Below are 25,741 nucleotides of genomic sequence, written 5' to 3'. Positions count from 1 at the left end.
AGTAAGCAAAACAAATACAGAAATTTCACAAAGGTGTTTAGGAAAGTCTGCTGCTAACTGCTGCTGCTGCGAAGTCGCTTCAGTCGTGTCCGACTCTGTGTGACCCCATAGACGGCAGCCCACTAGGCTCCCCCGTCCCTGGGATTCTCCAGGCAAGAATACTGGAGTGGGTTGCCATTTCCTTCTCCAATGCATGAAAGTGAAAAGTGAAAATGAAGTCGCTCAGTCGTGTCCGACTCTTAGCGACCCCATGGACTGCAGCCTAGCAAGCTCCTCCGTCCATGGGATTTTCCAGGCAAGAGTACTGGAGTGGGGTGCCATCGCCTTCTCCAAGAAAGTCTGCTAGTAGTATATAAAAATACATGTACACTGAAATCTCCTTTAAGTATAATGTTCTTCTCTATGTCAACTCAAATCCATAACTGAAACTCTTCCTAGCCAACATGGCCAATATACCCACCAGAAATTCAGAAAAAATTAAGACTTCACTAGTGAAAAACAGGTTATTCAGAAGGTTAAGATGAGTCAAAGAAGTAAATACAAGTGTGTAAGTTATAGGGTATCTCTCCCTAATTCAATCAACAAATGTTTGAATGCCCTGGGAATTTTTACTGTGTTTACAAATACGTATACAAATGAAAAGTGCCCTTCAACAATGAAGTCACTAACGACACAGCACACCTCTAAAGGAGAAGATAAAAGAGAACAGAGTAGCACAGACTGAACAGTGGTAGGATGTAAAATTGCTGTACAGAAGTAAACATAAGGCAGATGTTTTATCTTCCACTACCTATTTCAGTCTCATGCCTATGCAACCAAATACCAAAAATATTAAAAGGTCAACTAGGAAAAAGTAGAAAAAGAATATACAACTGAAAAAATATAAATGGAAAATTATATATTGATAAGTATATTAATGGCTTTACCTACTCTTAGGACTTAGGAAAAGGACTTAGGAAGAGCAAAAACTGATATTATTTGCAGATCATGAATAATCTAACCAAGTGTTTCCCAAAATATGTTCCACAGAACTCTAGTTTCTCAAGATATTTGTAAGAAAGAGAAAATACCAAATAACTACAGGGAACAATGACTCTATAATAGAAGGTTCCAATTCAGAATGTCACAATGAATATTAGCCCTCAAAAGTGCTAAGAAGGTCCACAATAAAAAAAGAAAAAAACCTGCTTAATATGTATTAAGCCACTATTTTCCAAATCACTATTTTCCTCTAAAAATTATTTCCCATGAAACAAATGTTCTGTAAAACAATTTTGGATAGGCCGATACAATCCTATGATGAAACACAGCAAAACCTCCTCCACCAAAAAGTAGGACCTAGGACAGTAAATATGTTTAATTTCACATTCAAATTCTGATAAATATATATTTACTATTAAAGTGTTAAATTTAGAATAGCAATCAGACCTTGGCATCAAATTAACTATGACTATCACAAAGACAGGAGGGAAGCAGGCTACATGTTAGCTAACTTTGATTTAAACCATTTTCTTTTCAAATGATTCACAGTGAAAAGAGAGCAATGCCGGTCACCATAATGATTAGGAATCCAGGCTGTGACATAAGATACTCCAAGTTCAAGTCAAAACTCTGCTACTTCTCCCTGGGAAAGTTGCTTAACATCTCAGAGCTAACTTTTTTCATCTGTAAAATGGGGACAATGATAGTATCTTCCTCACATGGTTACTATGTTAAATGAGTAAACATGTATAATGCCCTGAAAAAGCATCTAGCACATTGTAAATGAATACATTTCAGTTATTTTCTAAAGTTCTGATCCAATGTTCTTCAAAAGAAGGCATAAGCTTTTTTTATTGGTCAAATTTAGCTAACTGTATCTTTCTTTTCGCCAAGGTGTAGAGATGACTATCATGGTCTGCCCTACCAATAGTCCTGCTAAATATTCTTCCTCTGTATTCTTGATACCCTCTTCTACCCCAACTGTCTCCGAGTCAGTCTCACTAAAGCTAATTTTATATGAGTAACCACATATCCCAAACACAATTCATGAGATCGCTAGTCACTCATCACTGTGACTTGGCTGAAGATGAACTAGCCCAATCAAACTTTCTGTTCAGAAATTCGGGAACCTAAGAAATTGAACTATTAGCTGGAGAACACTGAAATCAGAAAGCCGTCAAGATTCAGGAACTTAGAACACTTATTTTGGGTCATGGTCAATTTCAATAAACAGAGAAAATCAATCAAGAAAAGATAATATTTTATATATATATATATATAAAGAACAGTAGATACACCATAAGAAAAAGACAAGATGATTGATATAGATGCGTAGATATACATACATATATGAAGGAAAGGAAGGTGGAAGGTTGGGGGTGGGCAGAGGGGAGGGAGGAAAGGAAGGGAAGAGAAAGAGAGGAAGGAAGTAAGGGGAGAGACAGGGAGGAAGGGGGAAATGATAGCTGATCTCCCAAACTGTCTTTTTTACTACTCATCCTGAGACACAGATAGTCCCCATAGCTTGAATTTAATATATAGCCTTTTAATGAATCTCTCTTTACTTAAAAGTTACTTGAGTGAGTCTCTGTAAGGAGGAAAAAAACAGCATAACTAACTAAAATTTGAGTCCCCACTTTTGTTGTTGCTGTTCAGTTGCTAAGTTATGTCTGACTCTTTGCTACCCCAAGGACTGCAGCACGCCAGGCTTCCCTGTCCTTCACTATCTTCTGGAGTTTGCTCAGATTCATGTCCACTGAGTCTGAGATGCTATCTAACCATCTCATCCTCTGCTGCCCTCTTTTCCTTTTGCATCAGGGTCTTTTTCAATGAGTCAGCTCTTCGCATCAGGTGGCCAATTTATGTAGTATTAAAATCTAAATTAAATTTCCGACAAATCATGTTTCACATAAGCACATAAACTTAAACTAGCAAAAGCATTTTGTTTTTCAACAAAGCAAGTTCTAGTAATATCTTTCAGACCAAACGTTTACAGCAACAGCTATTTTATACTATATAACAATAACAGGTGTTCATGATATGGTTAGAACATCAGAAAAGTGTTAAAAAGTTATCTTGTTTAAAAATTCAACAGTATATGCTTTCCAAAGATTTTTATCAAACACATCCAAGATTTTAAAATCTAGCACTCAGAAGGTTGCCAATCAGCTACCTAGAATCCTCATTTTTCAAGATAACTGAGAATCCAGATAATTATGGCATCTGGGAATAGGCTTAAAAAGTAGATCTTTTGGGAATTCCCTGGTGGTCCAGTGGCTAAGACTCCATGCTCCTGTGGCTAAGACTCCATGCTCCCCCTGCAGAGGGCACAAATTCAATCCCTGGTCAGGGAACTAAGATCTCACATGCTGCAACTAAGACACAGTGCAGCCAAATAAATAAAAAAATTTTTTTTTAAAAAGGAGATCTTTTAAATCATCATTGAGCTGTTTTTTTGTTCTGAAGAATAAACAAGTACTAACTTTTTATTATCTATCAAAATAATTCTAGACTTACGAGTTTATAAACAATAGTCCATATTAAAGAATCTTACAAAACTCTATGAATATTAAAAATATTATAATATTAATAAACTTAATATTTGGAAACAACAGTCTCCTGATATTATACTTAACAGAAAAATAACCAAATAAGGGAAAAAGTTTCGAAAGGCATAAAGGTTAGTATAAGATTTTCACTAACTCTTTGAAAAAAGTGCTATGAAAAATGAGAAAGTAGTTGTGTTTTTTAATATACTGAATCCTAGACTCAATTAGCAAATCAAATAATCAGGTGAATGTTTTAAAATTCAAAACATAAAACTCGTCTTAAAATTTTAAAACTGACTATACATGAGTGAAGTCAGTTTAAAACTGATTCAGTTCAGTTCAGTCACTCAGTTGTGTCAGACTCTTTGCGACCCCACGGACTGCAGCACTCCAGGCCCCCTGTCCATCACCAACTCCTGGAGTTGATGCAAACTCATGTCCATTGAGTCAGTGATGCCATCCAACCATCTCATCCTCTGTCATCCCCTTCTCCTCCCACCTTCAATCTTTCCCAGCATCAGGGTCTTTTCAAATGAGTCAGCTCTTCACATCAGGTGGCCAAAGTACTGGAGTTTCAGCTTCAGGATCAGTCCTTCCAATGAACACCCAGGATTGATCTCCTTTAGGATGGACTGGTTGGATCTCCTTGCAGTCCAAGGGAATCTCAAGAGTCTTCTCCAACACCACAGTTCAAAAGCATCAATTCTTTGGTGCTCAGCTTTCTTCACAGTCCAACTCTCACATCCATACATGACTACTGGAAAAACCATAGCTTTGACTAGACGGACCTTTGTTGGCAAAGTAATGTCTCTGCTTTTGAATATGCTGTCCAGGTTGGTCGTAACTTTCCTTCCAAAGAGTAAGTGTCTTTTAATTTCACGGCTGCAGTCACCATCTGCAGTGATAAAACTGATTATACATGACTGCTGCTGCAGCTGCTAAGGTCGCTTCAGTCGTGTCCAACTCTGTGCGACCCCATAGACATGACTATACAACAACAAAAAAAGGAAATATTTACTAACCTTTATTTCCTAACATCACAGCAAGATGTAAAGGAGTGTTTCCTAAAACAGAAACAAAAACAAATAAAATTAGTATAAAAACACTGGGAAAATTATTTTAAAATGGTTTCAGCTCCTTCAGAAAGTTCACTGACAAATTTTAAGCAAAAATAATGTGACTAAAAATGATCCTCTTTATGTGGTAAAATCAAGGTCAGAGGACGCAATGGTTTCTAAACACAGCATATCCTACTTGTCTTTCCCCCACCTCCCATGAAAAATATCCATTTTGCCTTTGGGACTTATCCTTCAAATAGATGTCAGATTCCTTTGCTGCTAATTTCTCTGTATCAACCTTTGTTCATTCAGCACACAGTTTAAATACCCACTACACACTCATCCTTGCTCATCTCAGTAAGATTCAATCCTGTCCTCAAGTTTTAAAAAATAAAAGAAAATGAAAACACTAACTGGAAAAAAATATATTCACCCCTATGTTCACTGCAGCATTATTTACGATAGCCAAGATATGGAAACAAACTAGGTGCCCATCGACAGACAAATGGATAAAATGTGTGAGTGTCTGTATGTATTACACATTCAATGGAATGTTATTTGGCCATTAAAAAAAGAATGAAATCTTGCCATTTGCAACAACACAGATGGACCGTGAGGCACTATGCTAAGTGAAATCAGTCAGATAGAGACAAATACCATACAGTCTCACCTATATGTGGAATTTTTTAAAATACATACATATATATATATATACACACACACACACACACACACACACATATATACACACACACATACACAGAGAGAGAGAGAGAGAGAGAGAACAAACTGGTGATTGCCAAAGGTGAAGAATAGGAGAGTAGGTGAAATGGGTGAAGAGAATTAAAAGGTACAAACTCAGTTAAAAAATTAAGTCCTTGGCAAAACTAATACAGTTATGTAAAGTTTAAAAATAAAATAAAATTAAAAAAAAAAAAAATTAAGTCCTGGGATGTAATATATGGCATGGTTACTATTATACTGCATTTGAAAATTGTTAAATGTAGATCTTAAAAGCTATCATCACAAGAAAAAAAAATTTTGAACTATGTCTGGTGATGCATATTAATCAGACTTCTTGTGGTAATCATTTCACTATATACAAACATGAAAACATTAGGTTATAGACCTGAAAGTAATAAAATGTTGTACATCAATTATACTTCAATTTTAAATAAAAAGTATATTGCAAAGGTAAACAATTTCCTCTGTCTCAATATGCTAAATCAAGGTAGGTCTATAGAAGATACATTTTCTGTTTTGCTAAAATCAGTACCTTGTTATTGTAAACATTTGTTTCTGATCAGCTCCAGAGAAAAAGAAATCTACATATACAAGTATCAATTTCCAATTTGATTGGTTAGAATAAGATCGTCTTCTACCTTTTCTAAATACTGAACTAATTTCATGTGTTGCATTCACATTCTATGAAAATCTCTATCAAAATCAAAAAGTAGTCACAAAAAGTAAACAAAACTAGTTGACAAACTGATGCCAGAAACAGCTCAACACTAGGCCAAAACCAAAGCCTTTACTTTGGACTTTCATTCTTAATTCTCATTTCAATCTCCTCTCTAAACTGGAATAATAATTTTAAAACAAGAACTTCACCATGTTGTAGTTTCACTTAAAAGGCTTGACCGTGGTCCACATTTTATCTTTAACATGGCATAAAAGGTTCTTGAGATAAATCCTTACCTTCCTTTCTTCTCCTAGTTTCTTTCTTACCCCATATTTCATCTGAATTGCATGCAATAAATTCTCCAATAGCCGAGATTCTTGATATTTTACACACATTTTGTTAACTCTTCCTACATATTCCTTCCCATTGGCCTAACAAGTTAATACTCACCTTTTAGGGCTTAGCTCAAACATCATCTATCCACTGAAGCCTTCTCTAGATAATCAGATGTCCCTCTGCACTGCTCCCAGAGCCCTCTATACCTATCTCTTTACTGAAGAACTTTTCACACTAAACTGTACTTTTTATGTAGAAACATCTGTCTCCTTCATTAGACATTAACCTCAGTACAACTAGATACATATTTTATTCATTTATGCATATGAAATGCTTCCAATACACATATAACATTCAAAATACAGTCAATAAGCATTCGTGAATGAAGGCTTCAGAAAAAGCTCTGATAGCAACAAACCCTAAAAATATCACTAAAATGCAACAGGCATTACCTTAGGCAAGCGTTGCACACCCAAATATTTCCATAATTGGGTAATGTAACTGTAAAAGTTTTCATGTTATTTTTCTTACATGTTTATAAGAATATGTTTATAAAACCATTTAGCCCTTGAATTTCCTTAGAGTGAATATTTTTATTATGGATTAATAATGACAAGAGTACTGATGTTTCCTAATTCCTTTCTGTGTACATTTTGACAATGTTTTTCTAGGATTCTGTCCATGTCATCTAAATTGTCATCTATTGTCATACATTTTGTTTATAAATATCCTTCTACAATTTTTAAATGACATTAAAATTTATGCAGATGCCCCACTTTTCATTCACATCTGTTATTTGTGTTTCTTATTTGATCAGTCTGAGGTTCATTAATTTTACGCATCTTTTTAAAGAACAAAGTTTTGGCATGTTGCTACTTAACATCTGTTCTAAATAACTGTTGCCTTTATTATTTCTTTTCTTCTGTTATTTGGGTAAAACGGACTTAAGTTGGGAAATTAAGTAAATTAAATTGTTCTTTTCCTAATTTCTTGAAATAAATTCTTAGATGCTTGGTTTTTCACCTTTTCCTAATATCTTTATCTTTTGATTACTAATCTCTAGTTTAATTGCAATGTGATCAGAGAACAGACTCAATATAATTTCAATCTGAAACATGTTGAAAGTTGCATTATGGTCAAGTTTAGTCAATTTTTGTAAATGTTTTCTGTATGTTTGAAAACAGCATGTAACCTGAGGATCTGGGGTGCAACATTTCAAATAAACATACTAGGTCCAGTTTGTGTTGTTTATACTTTTTGTATCCTTACTGGTTTTCTTGTCAGCTTATTGTAAAAAAAAAGAGGAAAGCTAAAATCTCCCACAATAACGGGGATTTCTATATCTTCTTATATTTCTAGCAATATTTGCTTGGCACATTTTCAGCCTATGTTATTAATTACAAATCAAATCCTTAAATACTTTCCCGGTAAAATGAATGATTTTTTCATCTTGAAGCACCTCTCTTTATCTCAGGTATTTTCTGCTCTCAAACTACCGCACAATTGCACTCATCTCACACGCTAGTAAAGTAATGCTCAAAATTCTCCAAGCCAGGCATCAGCAATATGTGAACCGTGAGCTTCCTGATGTTCAAGCTGGTTTTAGAAAAGGCAGAGGAACCAGAGATCAAATTGCCAACATCCGCTGGATCATAGAAAAAGCAAGAGAGTTCCAGAAAAGCATCTCTTTCTGCTTTATTGACTATGCCAAAGCCTTTGACTGTGTGTGATCACAATAAACTGTGGAAAATTCTGAAAGAGATGGGAATACCAGACCACCTGATCTGCTTCTTGAGAAATTTGTACGCAGGTCAGGAGGCAATGGTTCGAACTGGACATGGAACAACAGACTAGTTCCAAATAGGAAAAGGAGTACATCAAGGCTGTATATTGTCACCCTGTTTATTTAACTTATATGCAGAGTAGATTATGAGAAACGCTGGACTGGAAGAAACACAAGCTGGAATCAAGATTGCCGGGAGAAATATCAATCACCTCAGATATGCAGATGACACCACCCTTATGGCAGAAAGTGAAGAGGAACTCAAAAGCCTCTTGATGAAAGTGAAAGAGAGTGAAAAAGTTGGCTTAAAGCTCAACATTCAGAAAACAAAGATCATGGAACCCGGTCGCATCACTTCATGGGAAATAGATGGGGAAACAGTGGAAACCGTGTCAGACTTTATTTTTCTGGGCTCCAAAATCACTACAGATGGTGACTGCAGCCATGAAATTAAAAGACGCTTACTCCTTGGAAGGAAAGTTATGACCAACCTAGATAGCATATTGAAAAGCAGAGACATTACTTTGCCAACGAAGGTTCGTCTAGTCAAGGCTATGGTTTTTCCTGTGGTCATGTATGGATGTGAGAGTTGGACTGTGAAGAAGGCTGAGCGCCGAAGAATTGATGCTTTTGAACTGCGGTGTTGGAGAAGACTCTTGAGATTCCCTTGGACTGTAAGGAGATCCAACCAGTCCATTCTAAAGGAGATCAGCCCTGGGATTTCTTTGGAAGGAATGATGTTAAAGCTGAAACTGCAGTACTTTGGCCACCTCTTGCAAAGAGTTGACCCATTGGAAAAGACTCTGATGCTGGGAGGGATTGGGGGCAAGAGGAGAAGGGGACAACAGAGGATGAGATGGCTTGATGGCATCACTGACTCGATGGATGTGAGTCTCAGTGAACTCCGGGAGTTGGTGATGGACAGGGAGGCCTGGCGTGCTGGGATTCATGGGGTCGCAAAGAGTCGGACACGACTGAGCGACTGATCTGATCTGATCTGATCTAATGATGTTAATATTGGAGAAGGAAATGGCAACTGACCCCTGTATTCTTGCCTGGAGAATTCCATGGACAGAGGAGCCTGGGAGGCTATAGTCCATGGGGTACAAGAGTCGGACACGACTTAGTGACTATAATTGTGTTAACCACATGATGTTAACACAACTATACCAATTTTTGACTGGTATTTACATGGAATATATTCTTCACTCCTTTCACTTTCAATTTGTATATGTTGTATTTCAGATATGTTTCCAATTGTATACAGTTGGGTGTTTTTTCATACAGTAAGACAGTATTTATCATTTAACTGTTAGAGCATTTAATCCAGTCTCATATATTATACTTAATCCTATTGAAGTAAAAGTTGATTAGTCGTGTCCGACTTTTTGCGACCCCACAAACTATACAATCCATGGACTTCTCCAGGCCAGAATACTGGAGTGGATAGCAGTTCCCTTCTCCAGGGCATCATCCCAACCCAGAGATGGAGCCCAGGTCTACCCACATGGCAGGCGGATTCTTTACCAGCTGAGCCACTAAGGATATTATTGGAGTTTAACTCTACCTTCCAGCATTGTGCTTTCTATTGTGCTTTCAATATTTGTCTTGCCAGTTCCACATTTCTTTTTCTCATCTTCCTACCTTTTTCTAAATTGATTATTTTCATATTTCCATTTTGGTTTTCTGTCTGTGGATGGAAGGTATATATTTATTTTTACTATTTTTATAGTAGTTATCCTAGACATGCACTGTCCGATATGGTAGCTATATGTGGTTATTGAGTATTGGAAGTGTGGCTGGTCTGAACTGAGATGTGCCATAAGTGGGATGTTTAAGACTTTAGTATGAAAAACAAGAATGTAAAATATCTCAATAATGTTTTATATTGATCATCACATTAAAATAATGTTTCGGATATTTTGGGTTAAATAAGATGTAGTATTAAAATTAATTTAACCTACTTCTATTTTATGAAGCTAATATAAAATTTAGTTTTAAGAGAGGCTTGCACTGGCTTTCTATTAGATAGCACAGCTCTAAAGTTTACAATATGCATCCTTGATTTATCAAATTCTCATGGTAAATGGCACATTACCCTTGAGAGCACGTCAATGACCTTAGAACACTAACTTCATTCCCTCCATCCAGACTTACATGCTGTTATCTAGTCTCATGAGTTTTTATTTGAATCTTACAGTCAATATTCATTTAGGATTTCTTACCACTTTTGTTGCTCTTCATTGCTTTCTACTTGAGAATCACTTTTATTCTATCTGAAATACATCCTTCAGTATTTCTTTTAGTGGTGGTCTGATAAGTGAATTCTCTTAGGTTTTGTTTGCAAATGTTTATTCAACTTCAAAGGGTACTGTAATGGGTATATAATTCTTGATTAGCTGTTATTTTCTTCAGTATTCTATGTGGTCTTATGGTTTTCTTTCTTGTTGAGAAGTCAGCTATAGGAATTTCTACTGTTCTTTCTAAAGTTAATACGAATTTTCTGGCAGCACTTAAGTTTTTTTTCAGCCATCTCATTCCAATGTGCAATTCTTTTTTTTTATTCTGGGTTTTGCCAAGAGAACTCACTGGTCATAGCAAACACCCTCTTCCAACAACACAAGAGAAGACTCTACACATGGACATCACCAGATGGTCAACACTGAAATCAGATTGATAACATTCTTTGCAGCCAAACATGGAGAAGCTCTATACAGTCAGCAAAAATAAGACTGGGAGCTGACTGTGACTCAGATCATGAACTCCTTATTGCCAAATTCAGACTTAAATCGAAGATAGTAGGGAAAACCACTAGACCATTCAGGTATGACCTAAATCAAATTCCTTATGATTATACAGTGGAAGTGACAAATAGATTCAAGGGATTAGATCTGATAGAGTGACGGAAGAACTATGGACCAAGGTTTGTGACACTGTACAGGAGGCAGTGATCAAGATCATCCTTAAGAAAAAGAAATGCAAAAAGGCAAAATGGTTGTCTGAGGACGCCTTACAAATAGCTGAGAAAAGAAAAGATGAAAAAGGCAAAGGAGAAAAAGAAAGATAAACCCGTTTGAATGCAGAGCTCCAAAGAATAGCAAGGAGAGATAAGAAGCCTTCCTGAGTGATCAATGCAAAGAAAGAGGAAAACAATAGAATGGGAAAGACTAGAGATCTCTTCAAGAAAATCAGAGATACCAAGGGAACATTTCATGCAAAGATGGGCTCAATAAAGGACAGAAATGGTATGGACCTAAAAGAAGCAGAAGATATTAAGAGGTGGCAAGAATATATAGAAGAACCATACAAAAAAAGATCTTCATGACTCAGATAATCACGATGGTGTGATCACTCACCTAGAGCCAGACATCCTGGAATGTGAAGTCAGGTGGGCCCTGGAAAGCATCACTACGAACAAAGTTAGTGGAGATGATGAAATTCCAGTTGAGCTATTTCAAATCCTGAAAGATGATGCCATGAAAGTGCTGCACTCAATATGCCAGCAAATTTGGAAAACTCAGCAGTGGCCACAGGACTGGAAAAGGTCAGTTTTCATTCCAATCCCAAAGAAAGGCAATGCCAAAGAATGCTCAAACTACCACACAATTGCACTCATCTCACATGCTAGTAAAGTAATGCTCAAAATTCTCCAAGCCAGGCTTCAACAGCACATGAACCATGAACTTCCATATGTTCAAGCTGGTTCTAGAAAAGGCAGAAGAAACAAAGATCAAATTGCCAACATCCGCTGGATCATTGAAAAAACAAAAAGAGTTCCAGAAAAACATCTACTTCTGCTTTATTGACTACACCAACGCCTTTACTATGTAGATCACAACAAACCATGGAAAATTCTTCAAGAGATGGGAATACCAGACCACCTGACCTGCCTCCTGAGAAATGTGTACGCAGGTCAAGAAGCAACAGTTAGAACTGGACATGGAACAACAGACTGGTTCCAAATCAGGAAATGAGTACATCAAGGCTGCATACTGTGACCCTGCTTATTTAAATTATATGCAGAGTACATCATGCAAAATGCCAGGCTGGATGAAGCACAAGCTGGAATCAAGATTGCCGGGAGAAATATCAATAACCTCAGGTATCCAGATGACACTACCCTTATGGCAGAAAGTGAAGAAGAACTAAAGAGCCTCTTGTTGAAAGTGAAAGAGGCGAGTGAAAAAGTTGGCTTAAAACTCAACATTCAGAAAACTAAGATCATGACATCTGGTCCTATCACTTCATGGCAAGTAGATGAGGAAAAAATGGAAACAGTGACAGACTTTATTTTTGGGGGCTCCAAAATCACTGCAGATGGTGACTGCAGGCTTGAAATTAAAAGATGCTTGCTCCTTGGAAGAAAAGCTATGACCATCCTAGACAGCATATTAAAAAGCAGAGACATCACTTTGCTAACAACTGTCTGTCTAGTCAAAGCTATGGTTTTTCCAGTAGTCATGTATGGATGTTAGAGTTGGACTATTAAAAAAACTGAGCACTGAAGAATTGATGCTTTTGAACTGTGGTGTTGGAGAAGACTCTTTAGAGTCCCTTGGACTGCAAGGAGATCCAACTAGTCCATCCTAAAGGAAAGCAGTCCTGAATATTCATTGGAAGGACCGATGCTGAAGCTGACAACTCCAAGACTTTGGCCACCTGATGTGAAGAACTGACTCACTGAAAAAGACCCTGAGCCTGGGAAACATTGAAGGCGGGAGGAGAAGGGGACAACAGCAGATGAGATGGTTGGGATGGCATCACCACCTCTATGGACATGAGTTTGAGTAAGCTCTGGGAGCTGGTGATGGACAGGGAAGCCTGGGATGCTGCAGCCCATGGGGTCCCAAAGAGTCAGGCACGACTGAGTGACTGAACCGAACTGAACTGGGCTTCTTAAATCTCTGAATTGATATCTTTCATCAATTTTTAAAAATTCTCAGCAATTGTCTTCTCAAATACTCCTTTAGCCCCATATCCTCTCTCTTCTCTCCTGGTGTTCAATTAACATAAAACTGCTGTTACCTTTTTAGTTTAAAAAATTTCTTTCCCTTTTTCATTGTATTTTCTTCTGATATATTTCCAAGATCATAAGTTCGGTCTTCTTCAGGTTCTAAACTGTTATTAAGCCCATTTATTTAGTTTTTAACTCAGAATTATACATTTCCATTTGAGAATTTCTATTTAGTTCTTTTCCAGATATTTTCATAGTTCCAAGTTCTCTAATAAATATTCAACCCTGTCTCTCATCCTCCAAGAAAATCACGAACACTGTCATTTAAAGTCTCTGTCCATACAAACTACTATACATAAAACAGATAAACAACAAGGTCCTACTGTAAATAGCACTGAGAGCTATATTCAGTATCTTATAATAAACTATAATGGAAAAATCTGAAAAAGAGTATGCATATGAATAACTGAAACACTTTGCAATACACCAGAAACTAATATAACATTATAAATCAATTATACTTCTATTAAGTAATAAAAAATAGTCTCTACCTAATAATAATTACAATAAATGAAGCTCTGATGAGTGTTTCTCTTATTGCTTCTCTCTGGTTCTCATTCATGTTGTCCAGTTTCCCTGTAATGCTGGTCATCTTTAATTATAAGCTGAATGCGATATTTAACTAACTCCTTAGGCAAAAATCTTGAAGCCTAAGAAACAAATCCTTCAGAGACTTTCATTTGCTTCCGCCATATGGCTGGGGGTACTAGACTAACCCAGGGACTGACATTTTTTTCTGGCCCTCATGACTCAAAAGTATGATTCACCCTGTATCAGAGCTGATTTACCTGCAACTGACCCTTATTCCCAAGCTGCAGCTCTTCAAGTTTTCATCCTAAAGACCAGCATTTTTAAGAGAGATCCCACACCTGGTAGGCCCTGAAAGTGAAAGTGTTAGTCACTCAGTCGTGCCCTACTCTTTGCAACCCCATGGACTGTAGCACTCCAGGCTACTCTATCCATGTAATTCTCCAGGCAAGAACACTGGAGTGAATAGCAATTTCCTTTTCCAGATCTTCCCAATCCAGGGATGGAACCCGGGTCTCCTGCAGTGCAGGCAGATTCTTTACCACCAAGCCACCAGGGAAGCTCAATCTCCATCTTTTGTCCTCTTAGCTCACTGAGACTGTCAGAAATACCACTCAGCCTCTTAACCACTTCTTCAGGATTTACAAAAGCTACTGGGTTTTCATCTTCTGCCAGATCTTGGACCAGGGGTTCCTTCCTACCTCATTAGATCTTCAATGCCCTTAAAGTAGAACATTTTATTCTTTTTGTTCAGTCACCCCATTGTGTCCTACTCTTTGTGACCCCATGGACTGCAACATGCCAGGCCTCCCTGTCCCTCAGCATCTCCCAGAGTTTGCTCAAGTTCATGTTCATTGCATTGGTGATGTCATCCAGACATCTCATCCTCTGACACCCTCTTCTCCTGCCCTCAATCTTTCCCAGCATCACGAACTTTTCCAAAGAGTCATCTGTTCACATCAGATGACCAAAACACTGGAGCTTCAGCATCAATCCTTCCAGTGAATATTCAGGGTTGATCTCCCTTAGGATTGACTAGTTTGATCTCCTTGCTATCCAAGGGACTTTCAGGAGTCTTCTCCAGCACCAGATTTCAATGGCATCAATTCTTTGGCGTTCTCTGCCTTCTTTACGGTACAGCTCTCACAACCATACGTGACCACCAAGAAGACCATAACCTTGACTATATAGACCTTTGTCAGCAAAGTAATGTCTCTGCTTTTCAACACACTGTCTAGGTTTGTTACCGCTTTCCTGCCAAGAAGCAATCGTCTTCTGAGTTCATGACTGCAGTCACCATCTACAGTGATTCAGGAGCCCAAGAAGAGGAAATCGGTTACTACTTCCACCTTCTCCCCTTCCATTTGCTATGCAGTAATGGGTCTGAATGCCATGATCTTAGGGTTTTTTTTTTTTAATATTTAGTTAAAGCCGGCTCTTTCACTCTCCTTCACCCTTATCAAGAGGCTCTTTAATTCCTCTTTGCTTTCTGCCATTAGAGTGGTATCATTCACACGTGAGATTGTTGATGTTTCTCCCACCTATCTTGATTCCAGCTTTTAACTCATGTAGCCCAGCATTTCTCATGATGTGCTCGGCGTATAGGTTAAACAAATAAGGTGACAGCAAACAGCCCTGTCATACTCCTTTCTAGATCTTAAACCAATCAGTTGTTCCATACAGCGTTCTAACTGTTGCTTCTTGACCTGCACACGGGTTTCTCAGGGGACAGGTAAGATGGTCTAGTATTCTCATCTCTCTAAGAGCTTTCCAGTTTGTCATGATCCACAGTCAAAGGCTTTAACATAGTCAATGAAACAAAGATTCTGAAATTCCCTTGCTTTCTCTATAATCCAGCAAATGTTGCCAGTTTAACCTCTAGTTCCTCTTCCTTTTCTAAACCCAGCCTGGATACCTGGAAGTTCTTGGTTCACATAATGCTGAAGCTTAGCATGCAATATTTTAAGCATGACCTTACTACCATGGAAGATAAGTGCGTCTGTCCAATGGTTAGCACATTCGTTGATACTACCCGTCTTGGGAATTGGGATGAGGATTGACCATTTCCAGTCCTGTGGCCACTGCTGGGTTTTCCAGATTTGCTGACATAATGAACGCAAAACCTAAAGGCATAGTCCTTTAGGGATCTGAATAGTTCTGCTGGAATTTTATTCTTATTTGCTTCTAAAGAAGACTGGTCCTAATTATCTAGCTGCTCATTACTAGAGGCAGAAGTCCTACTTTGATTTTATTTGTTAACTTTTCTCTATCTTCGTTAATACTTTGCTATTTTTTTATACTTTTTTGATGAGTGCATAAAGATGCAATAACTTTATGAGTGCTAATGATCATACCTTCTATCAAAATATAATTACTCTCTTAGCACTTTTAAATCACTTTACCTCAAATTCAATTTTATCAGCAATTGACAGTCATAGCTTTCTTTTCTTTACCACCACCACCACAATAAAACTTACAATTTTCACTATTCTCCAAGGATATATGAAAGTTCTTTTCTTCGCTTTAGTTACCAGATGTCATAGTTACTATTTTTGGAATTTCTTCACTACTGTTTTCTCTTAGTAACAAATGCCATACCTTAAGAACACAAACCAGGGAAGAAACATGACTCAAACCCAACTAGTCTGATACCCAATTAGAAAACTGCTAATGTTCAATAGTATGTAAGTTTCAGGTGTATAACATAGTGATTTACAATTTTAAAGGTTATATTCCATTTATAAAGTATAGGCTATATTCCTTATAGCTTATTTATTTTGCACATAGTGGTCTGTATCTCTTATTCTGCTACCCTCCTCTTGTCTCCTTTTGCTTCTCCCCACTGATAACCATTAGCTTGTTCTCTGTATCTGCGACTGTTTTTTGTTATATTCACTGGTCTATTTTACTTTTTAGAATCCACATATAAGTAATATTATACAGTATTTGTCTCTTATTTCAAGTTCATCCATGTTGCTACATAAAACAAAATTTCATGTTTCTATGGCTGAGTAATATTCTGTTGTATATAAATTACATCTTCATCCATTCATATTTGATGGACACTTAGGTTGCTTCCATATTTTGGCAATTGTAAAGAAGGCTGCTATGAACACTGTGGATGCATGTGTCTTTTCAAATAAGTGTTTTCAGTTTCATTCAGATAAATACTCAAGAGTAAAACTGCTGGTTCTATTTTTAGTTTTTTGAGAAACTGCCTTACTGTTTTCCATAGCAGCCGCACCAATTTGCATTCCTTACAACAGTGTAGTTTCCCTTTTCTCCATATCCTTGTGAGTATGTTATTCATTTTTTTTTAATTAATTTTTATTAGAGTACAATTGATTTACTATTTGTGTTTTTTTTGGTGACAGCCATTCTGACAAGTGCGAGCTGATTTTGATTTTAATTTGCATTTCTCTGATAATTAACATGCCTCTTAGCAATTTGTATGTATTCTTTGGAAAACTGTTTATGCAGACCTTCTGCACACTTTTTAAATAGTTTTTTTTTTTTTTTTTTTTTTAATGTTGAGCTGTTTATGTATTTTGGATATTAACCCCTTGTTGGTCAGATCATGTGCAAATATTTTCTCCCGTTCCATAGGTAGTCTTCTCATTTTGTCAATTCTTTCACTATGCAAATGCTTTCTGGTTTAACTAGGTCCCATTTATTTATTTTTATTTCCTTTGCTTAGGCAACAGATCAAAAAAATATTGGTATTATTTATATCAAAGAGTGTTTTGTCTATGTTCTCTTCTAGGAAGTACTGGTCTTACATTTAGGTCTTTAATTCATTTTGAGCTTATTTTAATACATATATGGTGTTAGAAACTGTTCTAATCTCATTCTTTGACATGTAAGCTGTCCAGTTTTCCCAGCATCACTTATTAAAGAGACTGTCTTTTCTCCATTGTGTATTCTTGCCTCCTCTGTCATAGACTAACTGACCAACATGCAAGGGTTTATTTCTGGGCCTGCTGTTCTGTTCCATTTATCTAAATGTCTCTTTTTGTGCCAATACCATACTGTTTTGGTCACTGTAGTTTTATAGTAGACTGAAGTCAGGAAGCTTGATCCCTCCAGTTCTGTTCTTTCTCAAGATTTCTTTTGCTAATCAGGGTCTTTTGTGTTTCCATACAATTTTTAGAATTATTCATTCTAGTTCTATGGAAAACACCCTTGGTGTTTTGATAGGGATCACAATAATTCTGTAGGCTTCTTTGGATGGTACAGCCATTTTAACAATATTAATTCTTCCAAACCATGAACAGAGTATATCTTTTTGTCTGTTTATTTAATCTTCAATTTCTTTCATGAGTGTTACTGTCAAGCCTTCTTTTCTGTATTCAATTTAGATGTTTTAAAATGAAGTGACTATATTTTTTTAAATTTCCATAGTATCTTGATAATTTGGACTGTTTTCTTCCCATCATGATTTACCAGTTTTAAAGAAACAAACTGCTTTATGTGTCACTAAAAAACAAGGCAATTATTTTCTAAACTTCTATTTCTTACAGTTCTTAATAGACTTAGGATACTTATATTGATGCTTCTTTTATAATAACCATTTTCAAAGACTCTCAAATGGATTTTTTTTTTCCTGCTTTTCCATCTTGGAATGATTCATTCAGCTCTAGTATGGGAAAGGGCAAGCATATTGCCCTTGCCTTTCTCTCAATATCCAAGAGAAAAAGTAGCAGAAACTCCTCTACATGCTGAAGCTAAAAGAACAAACTGATAAAAATTAAGTACTTTCCTATAACACTCTAAATAATACAAAGAAATCAAACAGCTGAGGGATTGAGGAGTTGCTTGCATGTAACTCAAAAGATAAGGAGAATGGTACAAGGCTTCTATCCAAAAACTAGAAAATACTATTGAAAAAAATTAAACAATACCTAAATACCCCAAATTCATGGATTAAATATTGTTAAGATAACAATGCTCCCTAAATTGGTCCATAAACTCTAAGCACTCTCCATTAAAACCCACTGGCTTTTTGTTGAAAACTGACAAGATGATCCAAAAATTCAAGGGACCCAAAATATTCAAAACAATCCTGGGAAAAAAACCAATAAAGTTGGCGAACTCATACTTTCCAATTTCAAAACTTACTACAAAACCACAAGAATCAATAGAGTATGTACTTGCATAAGGACAGAAGTATATATCAATCACACCATCAAAAATTAATTTAAAAAAAGATCACAGACCTAAATGTAAGGATTAAAACTCTAAAATCCTTAGGGAAAAAAACAAAGGAGTAAATTTTGGTGATCTTTAATTAGGTAATAGTTTCTAAGATACACCAAAGCTCAGCAAAAAGAAAATAAATTGGATTTCACCAAAATTACAACGTTTTATGTTATAAAGGATACCATCAAGAAGAGGAAAAGACAACCTACAAAGGAAGAAAGTATTCTGCAAATCATATATATAATAAGGGTTTTGTATCCAGAATATGGAGAAGGCAATGGCAGCCCACTCCAGTACTGTTGTCTGGAAAATCCCATGGACGGAGGAGCCTGGTAGGCTGCAGTCCATGGTGTCGCGAAGGGTCGGACATGACTGAGCGACTTCACTTTCACTTTTCACTTTCACGCATTGGAGAAGGAAATGGCAATCCACTCCAGCGTTCTTGCCTGGAGAATCCCAGGGACAGCAGTGCCTGGTGGGCTGCCGTCTCTGGGGTCGCACAGAGTCGGACATAACTAAAGTGACTTAGCAGTAGCAGTATCCAGAATATATAAAGAACTCTTACAACTAAATAATAAAAAGACAACCCAATTTAAAAATGGGAATATATGAATAGCCATTTCTCCAAAGAAGATATACAAATGGCCAAAAAGCACATGAAAATATGCTCAATATCATCAGCCACTAAGGAAGTACAAATTGAAACCACAAGCAGATACAACTTTATACTCACTTGGATGCCTATAACCAAAGACAGGTAACAACAAATGTTGGCAAGGAGGAGAAATTGAAATCTTCAAACACTGTTCTTGGGCCAGTGAAATAGCGCAACCACTTTGGAAAATAGTTTGGCAGTTCGTCCAAATAGTAAACACAGACTTAACACATGACCCAGCAAAAGGTATACACCCAAGAAAATGAAACCATCTCCACACAAAACATATATAAGTGCTCATGAGAGCATTACTCAAAATAACCAAAAGGTAGAAAAAACTCAAATTTGCATTAATTGATGAGTATAAATAAAATGAGAAATACCCATACAATGTAATCTTAATTGTAAAAAAAAAAAAAAGGAATCAAGTACTGATACCTGCTATAACACAAATTAAAAAAAAAAAAAGTGTTAAGTGAAAGACTACATATTGTGTCATTTTCTTTCATATGAAATGTCTAGAATAATAAAATCTAAAGAGACAGTAGATTAGTGATTGTCTAGGGCTGGAGGAAATGGAGTGGGAAGCACTGAAAGGTAAAAAATACATGATTTCTTTTTAAGGTGATAAAAATATTCTCAAATTGATTGTGGTGATAGCTGCACAACTTAGAATTTACCAGAAACCATTTAGCTGGATATTTTAAATGGTTCAACTATACACCAAAGGGATTATATCAGAATAGGAGAAGAGATAAGGAAGTGGGGGTTAACACATTCACTGAAATAATTTTTTTTAAAAAAATCTTCCTTAAAAAGGTCTTTTTACCGGGTTTATTTTACCTTATCAACCATCACACCCAGGTTAGTCTAGCTCTCAACTAAAACAAGCTTTCTTGCACACTTGCTTCTTCACTGTGAATTTCTCTATTCAAAATAAGGTACTGTAAAAAAGGTTTATTTTTTTCGACTATTATCAGTCTTAATGATAGCAATAAAAGAAGGCAAGGAGTAAGCTTGCTCTGGCACAAATTTGCTCCTGCCATCATTTTCCTGCATTAGAAACTTCTTTATCCTCTAATTCAGGGACATGACGTAAATAAAGTTTTACTGGAACCCAGGCACATGCTGATTGTTTATGAATTGTCTATGGCTACGTTCATGTAACAAATGGTATAGCCTGCGAAGCCTATAATATTTATTAATCTTGCTCTTTAATGAAATGTTTGTAGACCAATGCTCTAAATATTAAGAGTTTCATGTCACATTATATTGCTTCCAGGATACACTTGTCATCCATCAATATAATTTCTATAGGTAATCATACTACAATACTGTTATTAAAAATTTCTCTCATAACCTAGTTTACTTGATTCTAGAATCACCATTGTATCCTAATATAAAGTTAGAAAAGGAGTTCATCAGTTCAGTTCAGTTGTTCAGTCGTGTCTGACTCTTTGCGACCCCATGAACTGCAGCACACCAGGCCTCCCTGTCCATCACCATCTCCCAGAGTTCAAGCAAACTCACGTTCACTGATTCGGTGATGCCATCCAACCATCTCATCCTCTGTCGTCCCCTTCTCCTCCTGCCCTCAATCCCTCCCAGCATCAGAGCCTTTTCCAATGAGTCAACTTTTTGCATGAGGTGGACAAAGTACTGGAGTTTCAGCTTCAGCATCATTCCTTCCAAAGAACACCCACGACTGATCTCCTTTAGAATGCACTGGTCGGAACTCTTTGCAGTCCAAGGGACTCTCAAGAGTCTTCTCCAACACCACAGTTCAAAAGCATCAATTCTTCGGTGCTCAGCCTTCTTCACAGTCCAACTCTCACATCCATACATGACCACAGGAAAAACCATAGCCTTGACTAGACGGACCTTTGTTGGCAAAGTAATGTCTCTGCTTTTCAATATGCTGTCTAGGTTGGTCATAACTTTCCTTTCAAGGAGTAAGCGTCTTTTAATTTCATGGCTGTAATCACCATCTGCAGTGATTTTGGAGCCAAAAAAAATAAAGTCTGACACTGTTTCCACTGTTTCCCCATCTATTTGCCATGAAGTGATGGGACCAGATGCCATTATCTTCGTTTTCTCAATGTTGAGCTTTAAGCCAACTTTTTCACTCTCCTCTTTCACTTTCATCAAGAGGCTTTTTAGTTCCTCTTCATTTTCTGCCTTAAGGGTGATGTCATCCACATATCTGAGGTGATTGATATTTCTCCTGGCAATCTTGATTCCAGCTTGTGCTTCTTCCAGTACAGCGTTTCTCATGATGTACTCTGCATAGAAGTTAAATAAGCAGGGTAACAATATACAGCCTTGATGTACTCCTTTTCCTATTTGGAACCAGTCTGTTGTTCCATGTCCAGTTCTAACTTGCTTCCTGACCTGCATACAGGTTTCTCAAGAGGCAGATCAGGTGGTCTGGTATTCCCATCTCTTTCAGAATTTTCCACAGTTTATTGTGAGCCACACAGTCAAAGGCTTTGGCATAGTCAATAAAGCAGAAATAGATGTTTTTCTGGAACTCTCTTCTTTATTGATGATCCAGCCGGTGTTGGCAATTTGCTTTCTGGTTCCTCTGCCTTTTCTAAAACCAGCTTGAACATCTGGAAGTTCACCGTTCACATATTGCTGAAGGCTGGCTTGGAGAATTTTGAGAATTACTTGACTAGCATGTGAGATGAGTGCAATTGTGTGGTAGTTTGAGCATTCTTTGGCATTGCCTTTCTTTGGGATTGGAATGAAAACTGACCTTTTCCAGTCCTGTGGCCACTGCTGAGTTTTCCAAATGTGCTGGCATATTGAGTGCAGCACTTTCACGGCATCATCTTTCAGGATTTGAAATAGCTCAACTGGAATTCCATCACCTCCACTAGCCTTGTTCATAGTGATGCTTTCTAAGGCCCACTTGACTTCACATTCCAGGATGTCTGGGTCTAGGTCAGTGATCACACCATCGTGATTATCTTGGTTGTGAAGATCTTTTTTGTACAGTTCTTCTGTGTATTCTTGCCACCTCTTCTTAATATCTTCTGCTTCTGTTAGGTCCATACCATTTCTGTCCTTTATCGAGCCCATTTTTGCATGAAATGTTCCCTTGGTGGCTCTAATTTTCTTGAAGAGATCTCTAGTCTTTCCCATTCTGTTGTTTTCCTCTATTTCTTTGCATTGATCGCTGAGGAAGGCTTTCTTATCTCTTCTTGCTATTCTTTGGAACTCTGCATTCAGATGGGAATATCTTCCCTTTTCTCCTTTGCTTTTCGTTTCTCTTCTTTTCACAGCTATTTGTAAGGCCTCCTCAGACAGCCATCTTGCTTTTTTGCATTTCTTTTCCATGGGGATGGTCTTGATCCCTGTCTCCTGTACAATGTCAGGAATCTCTGTCCATAGTTCATCAGGCACTCTGTCTATCAGATCTAGTCCCTTAAATCTATTTCTCACTTCTACTGTATAATCATACGGGATTTGATTTAGGTCATACCTGAATGGTGTAGTGGTTTTACCTACTTTCTTCAATTTAAATCTGAATTTGGAAATAAGGAGTTCATGGTCTGAGCCACAGTCAGCTGCTGGTCTTGTTTTTGCTGACTGTATAGAGCTTCTCCATCTTTGGCTGCAAAGAATATAATCAATCTGATTTCAGTGTTGACCATCTGGTGATGTCCACGTGTAGTCTTCTCTTGTGTTGTTGGAAGAGAATGTTTGCTATGACCAGTGCGTTCTCTTGGCAAAATTCTATTAGCCTTTGCCCTGCTTTATTCTGTATTCCAAGGCCAAATTTGCCTGTTACTCCAGGTGTTTCTTGACTTCCTACTTTTGCATTCCAGTCCCCTATAATGAAAAGATATCTTTTTTGGGTGTCAGTTCTAAAAGGTCTGTAGGTCTTCATAGAACCATTCAACTTCAGCTTCTTTAGCGTTACTGGTTGGGGCATAGACTTGGATTACTGTGACACTGAATGGTTTGCCTTGGAAACGAAGAGATCATTCTGTCGTTTTTGAGATTGCATCCAAGTACTGCATTTCGGACTCTTTTGTTGACCATGATGGCTACTCCATTTCTTCTAAGGGATTCCTGCCCATAGCAGTAGATACAATGGTCATCTGAGTTCATAGGTTCTGTTATTTCTTTAACATTTTACCCAGAAGCAAACTCCATTCATTTTCATTCAATAAATATTTACTGAGCATCACTATGCACTAGGCATATAGTACTAGACACTAGAGATTCAACCGCTAATAAGTCAGAAACTCTTGTCTTCATGGAGTTTATATTCATAAAAGGAAGAGAAATATAAAATTAAACAAAACAGATTTTAAGTATTGAGAAAAACAAAAGGCTACGACTGAGAATAATGAGAAGCATACTTTTTGATATTTAAATTAGGAAAATGAGATCTAAAAGCTAAGTAAGAAATAAGAAATCAAAGAATGAGAAGAAATGCATTCTAGACAGAAGCCAGAAATAACCTAGCATATTCAAGAAGTGAAAGAAAACAAGTATGGCCAGACACAGAAAAAAAGGAAAGATTGGTAAAAGATTACATCAGGTAAGTAAGAAAGGGTTCTTTAACTATGATTTTAAAAATAACTTATTTTGAAGTGGCAAAGGCATCAAAGGATTTTGAACAGGGACATGACATGATACAACTTACATTTTAAGATCACTTTTATTACCCCACAGAGAATGGAACTGAGGGGGACATAGGGAGACTAGTTGTAGATCTGGTACAGTATTCCAGGGAAAAGATAATAAAAATTGGTTGGTCTCAAAGTGGACCGGAGACAGAAAGTAGACTGATTCAAAATAACTTGCTAATTAGATATGTGTGGGTAAAAAGAGGGAGTGAGACAAATAAGGAAATCAGCCCTGAATATTCATTGGAAGGATTGATGTTGAAGCTGAAGCTCCAATATTTGGCCACCTGATGCAAAGAACTGACTCATTTGAAAAGACCCTAATGCTAGGAAAGATTGAGGGCAGGAGGAGAAGGGGACGACAGAGGATGAGATGGTTGGATGGCATCACCAACTCAATGGACATGAGTTTGAGCAAGCTCTGAGAGTTAGTGATGGACAGGGAAGACTGGCATGCTGCAGTCCATGGGGTCACAAAGAGTTAGACATGACTGAGCAACTGAACTTAACTGAGACAAAGAATGATCTCAATGATTGACACCTGAGAACTTAATATCTAATGATGTGATTTAGGGGATGGCGGGGGCGGGGGGGGTGGCGGGTGGTGGGGAGGTGCAGTGGGGGGAGGCAGAAAATGATAACTCCATTTTGGACAAATAAATTTTGAGATATCTCTAAGATTCCCAAGTGTGGATAATAATAATATCTGGAACTCCAAGGAGAAGTCTAGACTGGAGATATAAATTCAAAATTAAAAAAAGAGAAAGACATTTAAATCAAACATAAATTTCTGAATATCTATTTTTGTCCTAACATTAGAAAAGGTAACAACTGTTCTCTTTCACTTCTCTTTCAGGAGGAAAAAAAAAGTTCTAATGTTCTAAATGGCAACAGAAAGAAAACAAGGAACTGCTAACACTAGTTGCTGCAAAGAGGATAACTGGGTGAATAAAGACAGGTGGGAGAGAAACTTTACTTTTACATCATATCCTTGTATATCTTTTTGCACTTTTGTAGCATGTAAACATAGTAACTATTCAAAAAATTACACAAATTAAGAAGGACCCACCAGAGTCTAGACAGAGCACAAAGGTGAAGAAATCAAGGCATTTATGCACCTAAATAATTACTGTTTTCTTAAATCTTCCAAGAACATATAGATGAAAAGGTAAAAGCCTTAGTACCTACTGAAGTTACAAATGAAACTTTCTATTACAAGTCCAAAGTAATCACAATTTCAAAAGATTTATGAACTAGAAATGACTCAGTTCAACAATCCAATCCCTCTCACTTTACAGGCAGGAACATGAGCAGAAATACATACTACCTATAATTAAGAATGCCATATGTTACACTATGATTTCAATAGCTTAAAATGCAAAATACTCATCATCAACATCATTCTCTACCCAACACCACATGACCAAATGTATCATGAAACTAAGTGCTCAAGCATCCTAGTCTGAACCTTCAACTACTATCCCCTCAGTTATCTAAGTCCTCAACCTGCTGCTTACGCTAATCTGTTAAACAAAGGATGCTAAAAATCTTAAAAATAACTGTTAGCTTTTTAAAATATACTTTTAAATCTGA

General features: G+C 37.0%; 1 protein-coding gene across 3 annotated transcripts in view; it reads right to left on the bottom strand.

Moving 5' to 3' along the window:
• ANKRD13C (ankyrin repeat domain 13C) overlaps positions 1-25,741 on the bottom strand; it is a 91,669-nt gene that overhangs the window by 52,917 nt on the left and 13,011 nt on the right. For all 3 annotated transcript variants that reach the window (XM_025288459.3, XM_044944857.2, XM_006077618.4), the window contains exon 2: positions 4,553-4,594. In XM_025288459.3, the coding sequence (XP_025144244.1) occupies positions 4,553-4,594 (42 nt within the window). The remainder of the gene's footprint in view (positions 1-4,552; positions 4,595-25,741) is intronic.

The sequence above is a fragment of the Bubalus bubalis genome, chromosome 6, assembly GCF_019923935.1.
Source record: "Bubalus bubalis isolate 160015118507 breed Murrah chromosome 6, NDDB_SH_1, whole genome shotgun sequence".
Taxonomy (NCBI): domain Eukaryota; kingdom Metazoa; phylum Chordata; class Mammalia; order Artiodactyla; family Bovidae; genus Bubalus; species Bubalus bubalis.
The sequence above is the reverse complement of the archived record's forward strand: the minus strand, read 5'-3'. Positions and strand labels throughout refer to the sequence as shown.